Genomic DNA, 9886 nt, shown 5'->3' on the forward strand with positions numbered 1-9886 from the left:
TTAATAAATCTGTTATAATATTAAGATTTGGCTTTATTACTGTGTACAAATTTCAGTACTGCCGTAATGAGATATTTAAAGCACATTCTACCTCGTTATCTAGCACCTTACTTTAGTTACAATCATAATATATAAATAAGCTGTATAAGTAAGCTGTGTAGTTGCTTCTATAGCCCTGGCAGCACGGGTCAAAAGAATACCTACTAAGTAGTTTGAACTAATTCTCATACGAATCTATTCAATATTGTTTGCGTGAAAGATTAACAAAACTCGAAACTTTAATCCATTTACATCCTCAAAAATTGCCTGTTTACATTGATTGGATTTTGTAATTACTTTTCCAAATTGATGTATACCGCAGCCTGCTTGACTAGTAAATGCATACCTAAACGCCTGATGCTCTTGACTTGGCTACTTAAGCGCGGCGGCTCCTGATATAATCTCGATGAGTTCTCTGGTGATGACGGCCTGTCGGGTCCTGTTGAAGAGTAGCGTCAGCTTGCGGATCATTTCGGCTGCGTTCTTGGTGGCGTTATCCATAGCGGCCATGCGTGCTGACTGCTCGCTGGCGGCGCCTTCCTTCAGTGCATAATAGAGGAGAGCTGCGAGGGTCCATTCCGCGTAGCACTCCAGCTGATCAGTGTCCATGTCATCAAACACGTTGATGTTAGGTGCTGACTGCAGAAAAACACTTTTAAGAAAACACAGAATATCTCAAAACAATTCACATAACACAATGTAGTAAGCAGAGCTTTTATTACGGACTCTAGTCAAATAATATAAATACAAAGATACATTTTTTGTAAATACATATATAGGAAACACCAAGACTCTTATAAACAGTCACACATATGAATAGAAATATTTGTACTATGAGACGATGAGAGGAATATAATACACGACCATCGGAAGTATGGCGGTAACATCTAGACCACCGAGATTTATTATTCGACTTATCGTTTAATATTCGACTAAAGCAAAGGTCTTAAGTTGAAATTCAGAATAATTAACTGAACAATTCTAAAATGCGAAGGCATTCTTACCTCAATTTTAAACTTATTGAAGAACGGCACAATAGTCATTTCGTACTTGACAGGCGTGAAGTATTTGTTGTAGTATATCTCGCCGATCTCATACGAGTACCCAGCGTCGGTAATGGCTGTCGCCATCACCGACGCATCTGCGAACACCGGAGCTATGCGTCCGATCTATACAAAAAGAATAATATAAGAATTCAATTCAAATTTACCGCAAATATACATATGTGACGCGCGCTGCAGTTGTGGTAGCGTGAGTATAATTATAATAACCCAAGACATTTCACACAACGCCTTCTAGACTCAAGTAACTCAAACCCTGTGTCATGGACACTAGAATTACCCAGGCCCGTTCATCCGATCGATCCTCTCTCCTAGACGATAGTTTTAGACCCATTTTAGTAGCCCTTCAGCCACACCATAAGTTCTCCTGCGTGTTTGGAGTGCTGACTGCGTTTGCCACCATTTTCATCCATTAAAGCCAGCTACAGCCAGCTACTTTACAATAGTATAAAAAAAGTATATATTGTATAGATTTTATTTAAATCGAGGTTACCGTTATATAGGAGTGTTCGTTATTTTAATGTTTATACAGTACATACATGCGTGAACGTGTCAGAAGTTGGTAAATCAAAATACCACTTACGTCTTTTACGCAGACGAGCATATTGTCTGAGAAGGTCCGGCGGAGTAGTGCGCGTGACTTTTCTCCTATGCAGACCAACTTGTGGGTAGGGGCCTCGGCTTTCCTTGCATTCATTTCACGTCGGATGCGCCGTGCTACTCCGCTATGTACACCGCCACACAAACCTGATACAAACATTAAATCTATACTGTATAAATATACTAATTCACAAAAAAAAGAAAAATACTTAGCAAAAATATTCGGAGTAAACCAAAGTACGTAGCATCCATAAACTTTAAGCACCGTCCTTGGTCTGCTCCTCCTAAATTCACTGCACACAGTTACACTGCACACATATGCATGTAAATATCTTAGGACACGTATTGTTTGTTACTCATTCTATTCTAGATTTTTTGTGAGTGAAAGATTAAAAATAATGGCTATTATGTGTTTTTATTATGTTTATTTGAATAAAGATTATTTATATTTCTCTTTATATCTGTTAAATTTGTTCTCAACAAGTTCTCAATAATACTCAGCAAGATGTTTTGGAGAGCAAATTTATAACGTCTACCTTGCTTGATCTGTGATCTCGATACAAATAGATACTTTCAACAATTGGCACTTTACATAGCCATTTGTTAAAGTAGTTTAGATAGTATTACAAAAAACTGAAGGGTGAGTCGTGAAGTCGCTTAGTTGTTTGTTTAACAAACAAACAACTAAGCTACTGTAAGTTGATGATTGTGAAAAAATCATCTAAATCAATCCAACAGATACGGCAGTAGGTATGTGTTGGATTGATTAGATACAGACAATAGACAGTATCTATGTATTAACATACATACTATTAAGTTGACGCGGTAAATCGAATTATTTGCTATTACATTCTGACAGGCGTATTTTATGAATAAATAAATAGTCGCACGATGAAATATAATAGCATATTTTAATATATTTTATAGGTACTTACGCAATATTATGTCTTATGTAAAACCACGTAAGGCCTCTTTTCGTTGGGATCCTTAAATTTGCAAATAGGCATTTATTAAAAATGGTATTAAACAAAGTTGAGTGACGCAGCATATTTTTTTATCTTATATAATTATTGCCAAAGTCAACGAAACAAAGTTAATTAAGTACCTATAACAATTTCTAGGAAAAGAATAATTGTGAGACTGTGGAATCACAGGTTATCGTAACATTGTAACAAGACGAGGGTTTTGTATGATACTATATTGTTTTTAATAATAAATAACATGCAGAATAATAATCCGAAGTCCATTGTTATTATTCGCAAATCTATGTATGTTTTATATTCATAATCTACGTAGCTTTTATACCTTATAATGTCAATTGCGCATCTTCAATTTCTAGGGTGATATAGAATGTGTTAATTCCAACTATCTGGAAGCGACATCTTTTAAGAATGAGATCTTCAAAACCCTTGTCAAAAAAATTATCAAAGAATGACACCTATTCTCTGTATTATAGTAATACCAGTTGTCGTTAAAGTCAATTTTCGAGTTAGAACGTTATTATATTTAAAACGGGCGTTATTTAGGCAGAGATTAGCTCTGATGAATTCAAATGATGTATTTGGATACTTGACAGATTACAAACTATATTAACTCTTGAGAATTGGAGCGGTTTAACAATTTCTATTCGCTCTAAATCTTAATTAACTAAAAATACCTGGTAGGTTGTATTATTTGTATGAACATACTGGTCCAATAAAACAATGCTGGAAGGTACTTCGTAACATATTGTAATTACACTATTATTTGCTGCACGTCACTATTATTAGTAATCATTGTCACTAATGAAATGAGTGACAATGATTTCTATACCTACCGTAATGCCACATCCATTCCGTTAAGTTAATTCATTGATTAATAGAAATAATGTACTTATAAAAATTCCCCGCCAAGCGCCCACAGTTACAGATCTGACCAAGGCACGGCCCGCAACTACTTTATTTAAATAAGTTTTAAAATATGACGTACATAAAATTTTCTTAATAAAGTAATTTTTGTACGTTATACTTATTAGATGGCCAGTGGGCGAGCACGCAATTGTCAGAAAAAATTATCTGTTTTGTTAATGTTATTCGAAGGCGTTGGAAGTCGCAGACACCAGCTGCTGGTAAGTGATAATTGTCACATTATCGTGTGTTTTTTTTAAGTTGAAATATGTAATGCAAAAAACCCACTAGCACTAATTCATTATAGGCAAAATATTAAATACGCAATCAGCTGGTTAATAAGGTCAAGTAACTAAATAAGATTAAATTAGTCGAATTAATTAGAGCAGACCATTGCCTATCTGCACTTTTTCTTGCTGCTCCAGAATTTTTATTTTATGGTTTGTATTACCAGAGATCTCCACTAGTTTAACAGCCCTGATCTATAACGTGAACCAATTAATTAAACATATAAAAACAAAACTTGTACTATCAGTGTATATATGTATATATACATACTCGCATGTTGCTTGGCAAGTCAAGAGTTGGCGTAACGTGTTTGTAAACAATCATTATGTACCTACCGGGCCGTGAACGAGTGCTAAAGAGATCACAACATTGATTTGAATTTCATCATTATGCTTCATGTCTCAACAAATCGTTGAATTTATTTAATTACATGATTATTGAGGTTAGAAGGGATATCAAAATTATGAGCACGATGGATACTATCGACCACAGAAAATCAATTATTTTGTTCCGGTAAATAGGACCTACCATTATATGCAAGTTTCTTGTTCATTCTTCTCGGATAGAATAAATAAACTAACTATTTGAATACTGAACACACACATTTGAATGTGCATATTAAGTTTCTGTGAATAAAGATTACTTCTACTTCTAATATAAAAAAAATATTGAAAATGTCGTCTTACTAATAAATGGCATATATCTACAAACATTGGTATTTACAACGAGTAGAATTATTATTCAAGGAAAACGTGCACATTTTCTATCACATGTGACTAACTAGAACTTTGTATTTAATAAAAGCCATTTACGGAACTGTAACGACAATTTTTATATATAATACGAAAGAATCGAGCTGACGGCCCCCCTGATGAGATAAAGGTGAGCACGAGGTCGCCTTTGGGCCCGAACCCAGCGGTCAATAAGGGCCTGCGAATGATCCTGGACGTCTTTGTAAAATGTAATATTTTTATTATTTTTAAAATAATATAATATTTTAAATAACCACGGTCACATGAGATATATAATGTACCTTAAGCAGAAAAATATTGTTACAGTTATTATTGGTTAAAGTAACATAAACATGAATACCAAAAAATGTAAAAAGAAAAAAATAACATTGTATTAAGACCTAAGACACCGTGTAAATGTGTGTGGAACTTTTCTGATTGTTGCACAAATTTCTCTATTTGCTCTGAGTTTACAATCAAAGACATTTGTGCAGGGCGTGTGCCCACTGCAAACCATCCTGATAAATTCATGGTAAAATTATCACGATGGGCTAATTGACCTGACCACATGCTTATCTTATCATCCTCCACTGGGTCCCACCAGCATATACCGTTAGCGCAGGTGGGTACACCATTCCATCCATAAGAAAAAATAAACATAATTGTGCGTGACACGAGTCACGGAAACACAATAATTATTACATATTATTGGATATTATCTTCTCGACACGTGTCGTTGTGTCATGCTCTGAAGGCTCGCTAGAAGAAGGTTGGGGAGGGGAGAGAGTTAGCATTATATATTTGGTATTATTTAATGCGACATCGTTATTAATATGTGAAGTAAAATCACAACCACTAGATAAAATTAAATCTTGATATACTATAAGTATACGAGTATATTATTTAGCGTTGTACATCAACGCAGAAGTTCTGTAGCAATCAAATTGCCTATTTCATTGGCAAGTCGATGCAGGGATGTTAACGCATGAGTGGATCAGCAGTAAAGTTGTCAAATAGTTGGCAATGTCATGTACTAAAAAACAAATCGAAGATTTTTTTTGCAGTATACACGCATACCTCGACCGCCCATGTACTTAATTATAACAACCGCTTTGATTGAAACGCTTAAATTTCGGCAAAAGCCAGATTGAACTGGTACCATAATAATCATTTGCCTACCTAAACCACTTCCGACCTTTAAGTCCACTCGAGTCCACCGGGTCACGCAAGTAGATACACTTGGTTGCAAATAAAACAAATAAAAGATACGTACCCCAATATTAGATTTGATTACTTAGATTTAATTAGGGATGATCGACGTTAGAAAAACATCGATGTTGTAATCGATGTCGATATCGATGTATGACAAATACCGATTGCAGAAAACATGGATGTTTCTCCTTTACCTAAAAGTGTACTTGTTTTTTAGGCAGCCACTACTTAAATTTTCTTTTACAGGTCTACAACTATTTTCGTTTTCATATTTACTGTTCTTAGTGATTTTGAGCATTACTATTTGAAAAAAAATTGAAATTTTTTGTCGATGTTATCGAAAAGTAACCAGGCAACCAAAACATGTATACTTTCCTACTATATATCGATGTTCATTTAACGTCGATGAATGTCATCCCTAGATTCGATGGCTTTCGGCCACGGTGCTCGTAATGTAACAATATGGTTGCGTTACATCATATTGTTGCAACATAAATCTACGCCGTACATTTTGTTGTTTTGACGCTAATGCATAATAAATTAAAGTTTTTGGTTCTTCGAATCTTGTAAATAAGCTGATACTGACAACGCTTATTTTTTGTTCAGTAGACTTATATGAATAACTTGATAAGCAAAACGTTATCGAAGGACTGAAATAGAAACTAAAATTATGAACTGATATTGAAATTATGAATGTGTTACAGCTATAATTTATTACTGACCATGTATACAAAACTGTTCCATCATAAGACCGCGGGCAGCCACACTTTGATACCGACATCGACTGGAGATAGTCATAATTGTATATATAATTTAATTAATGTTAAATTCAATTTAGGTATCAACATCCACAGGAGTTAGACCTAAAATATTAGCTGTAATTTAGTGAATTAAATTAATTATATATTTAAGTTTCTTTTTAATCATCCGGGTACCATTCCTAATTAATGTCAACCCACACGAGTTAATGGTAAGCGATGGCGAAGTGTCTATACTACATAATACTATGATAATAATGTCAGGTCAGTAGTCCTTTGTGGCGAATTCACCAGGAATTAACCATAACCTTCCTAGTTTCTAGTTAAGATACTGCTACCAATATGACCTTTAATAAACCTTTTCAACCCATCATCGTTTATTTCATGATTGAAAATTAGAAAGGAAAATCAGAATCATATCATCAATCATTCATCAAGAAAATAGGTTTCAGATGGCAGACTCGCAATAAATAGCTAGTTCTAGTTTCAATTTAATGTAAACCAATAATGACGTCAATCGAATTAATTTTGTGCACTATGATTTGTCCTGGACACTTATAGAAATACATACTCTGAGTGGGACGTTCATCTCTGACCCGCGTAGGTGATAGCTGTAATAGGTATAGCATTCAACATGCGGCTTTGCCGTGTTTATAAACTCTTGTAGTGGGTGGCTTTAGTTATAACAACTGTATATTCACATTTTAAAGGCAGACTATGCTTCAGTATGGACCACTACATGATCTGTGGAGTATTAATTTAAATATAAGCAACTTTGAAGGATACTTACAGTATATTATATAAAAAAATAATGAAAATTTTGAAATATACTTATATAATTGTAAAAATAATTCTAATTACTTAAATAGTTATGTGTAGGTATTTATTTATTTTTATTTTCTTTTTCATGTAGGTTTATTACAAACTGTTATGATATGTCAAATCTACCGTCAGTTCAGTGTGTCCGAGCTAAGAACTGACAAGAAACTAAACCTTTATGCTTTTTAAATGGGACATCATTACAAAATGAATATTCAAATGTGATTATTTAAATTCATTGAATAAAGATTATTTCTATTTCTAGTTGTTAATTACATATTATATTTTATAATGGAACCACTTTGCTAAATGTTGAGCGTGATTATTCGAATAATTCGCAAAGCATTGGCTTTTAAAAATTACTAATGTATAATACTTATATCAGTTACTCGACTATAGATTTTTTTATGCCAGATGATGATGGAATAGATCCAGCCCATATGCTTACAGTATATGTTGGTGGAGTATTAGTGAATGGTGATAAGATGATAATACAACGTGGCAAATTCACTAGCCGATTGTTTCCAGGAAGAAGCGTGTGAAGGTTTATCTGCATGATATTGAAGGATGATATTGCTAGCAATACCACACCTCCACTAATCACCATCCTTTCCTCGAAATAATGTCTGTACCAGCAGGCATACAATAATTTAATGTTCTTTAGTAGATTAACTGACGCATTAAAATTAATAAAATAACACACAACATTATAATCTCGCAGATAAAACTGACAGAGCAAAGTGACAACGTCTTATTATCGTTTATAAAAATACCTATTTAAATATTATTCATCCATTGACATAACCATTTATCAGTAAGTAGCTTTTTAATAACTTTTCTATTATAAAGCATAAATAAATAAATAGTTACTCAAGTAAAGAAGTAAATCAGGAAGTAGGTAGTAGTAAATCAGGAAGGAGTTGGCACTTAGTAAATCCATAAAACTAATTACTAATTAATTTTTATTTTATTTTAGGGTTTGAGTGTGACTGTGCGCTCTGCACTCGTTTTCGTCCGGTGAAATTGGAAATGCCAGTTACGGTCAACAGCATTAATAGGTCGAAAATGTTATTTATCATCAGGTGAGTCCTCGTGAGCTTAGGTGAGTCCTCGTGAGCTTGGGTGAGTTTGCCATTCAAATGACATAAAAATATATGTGTAAAGTAACTTGGAATGATTGTACCACATCTCAATACAAACCTCTATCAGAAGTGACTGCTACATAAATTCTTTTAAATTTCTTTGTGTCTTCAGTGTTTTCAAGAGTTGGTTCCGGAGGTGGTTGCTCTTTGTTCTTCTCATCCTTCTTAGCCTCCACTCTATCCAGCACTAAGTGACTCGCCTCGTAGAATTTGCGAGGACCATACCCGAAGGGTCTAGCTGCTTGTAGTTCGCGTTCTGCTTTTGTAAACCTGATAAAGAAAAAAAAAATAAATATAAAATTTTTTCTTCAATTTCTTCAATCGTATCGTATTTAGGGCACAGTTCGCAAACAAAGTATTTTGGTTACAAAACAAATATCAAGTACCAAATGACACTAATTCATAATTTTAAATATTGATTTACCAGAATTATAAAATAAATCAGTCATAATGAACAGAACAGACCAGTTCTTACACTTCATGAGTAAAATCAATAAGAAAAACATTGAAAACGGAATCTTCTCAAAATTAGACTTGGAAAATACTCCTTATCCCAGATTGTCTAAAAAAAGGCTTAGTCGTCATGTTTTTAGACAATCTGGGTTAAGGAGTATTTTCCAAGTCTAATTTTGAGAAGATTTCGTGATCAATACCGGGACCAATCAGTAATTACAGGAGAAATGATCCGCATCTTGGATCCATTGCTACCACGTTTAATGTGTGGTGATAAATTGTATCAAGAAGACGGCCATAGGATATCTTCTCTGCTTTATTTTGAAGCAAATAAAGTCGAAAAACAAGTAAAGTGTAATATCTAACACATACACTTTTTCATACGTGCACTTACTTGCTGGCAGAAACCATCTTCATTGTTTTCGTAATTTTCTGAATGTTCTTTATCGACTTCAGGCGCAATGAGACCTGTTTCAGTTGGACCATTTCTCTATTTAATTAATAAACTTTACTGAACATAATTCAATTGCAAACGTTGACATTCCGCAATTTCATTTTTTTTAATCAATAAAAATCATAGAGTGCTTATTATTTATTGCGCTTATAAATGAAATCTTTTTTCCTCCTCGTCGTCCTCTCTTTATTATAATATATGAAATTTGTTTTATATTCTGAATATTGAAAATTAAATATAATTACTTAAATGTTTTTTTCTATTCTATTCTAGGGTATATAGGAGTGTGATTTAGTTTCGTTTCTTCACCAGTAATATCTACTGATAATATATTTTAGGATAGAATAATATATTTTATTGATATACCACCAACATTTGTAGAAGGCCTCAAGATTCAAGGCGCGAATATCCTTAAATGTAAGATACATACAAGTACATATATG

At 33.7% G+C, this 9886-nt stretch overlaps 1 protein-coding gene across 1 annotated transcript; it reads right to left on the reverse strand.

Moving 5' to 3' along the window:
- Positions 1-28: 28 nt before the first annotated feature.
- Positions 29-9526, reverse strand: LOC131853050 (ATP synthase subunit gamma, mitochondrial-like). Its single transcript, XM_059203843.1, has 5 exons — positions 9384-9526; positions 8595-8806; positions 1684-1847; positions 1044-1208; positions 29-678 (listed from the first exon to the last, which is right to left on the reverse strand). Exons 1-5 carry the CDS (start codon positions 9473-9475, stop codon positions 412-414), a joined length of 900 nt encoding a protein of 299 aa, XP_059059826.1. The 5' UTR covers positions 9476-9526; the 3' UTR covers positions 29-411.
- Between the last annotated feature and the right edge of the window lie 360 nt (positions 9527-9886).

Source organism: Achroia grisella, unplaced genomic scaffold (assembly GCF_030625045.1).
Source record: "Achroia grisella isolate CSIRO2021 unplaced genomic scaffold, CSIRO_AGI_Agris_v1 utg874, whole genome shotgun sequence".
Taxonomy (NCBI): Eukaryota; Metazoa; Arthropoda; class Insecta; order Lepidoptera; family Pyralidae; genus Achroia; species Achroia grisella.

Coding starts and splice junctions, on each gene's coding strand:
- LOC131853050 (XM_059203843.1), bottom strand. CDS start 9,475: ATGGTCCAACTGAAACAGGTCTCATTGCGCCTGAAGTCGATAAAGAAC. Junction 8,807..9,383: donor AAGATGGTTTCTGCCAGCAA/GTAAGTGCACGT, acceptor TTTCTTTATCAG/GTTTACAAAAGCAGAACGCG. Junction 1,848..8,594: donor AGCAGTCACTTCTGATAGAG/GTTTGTATTGAG, acceptor TGTTTGTATCAG/GTTTGTGTGGCGGTGTACAT.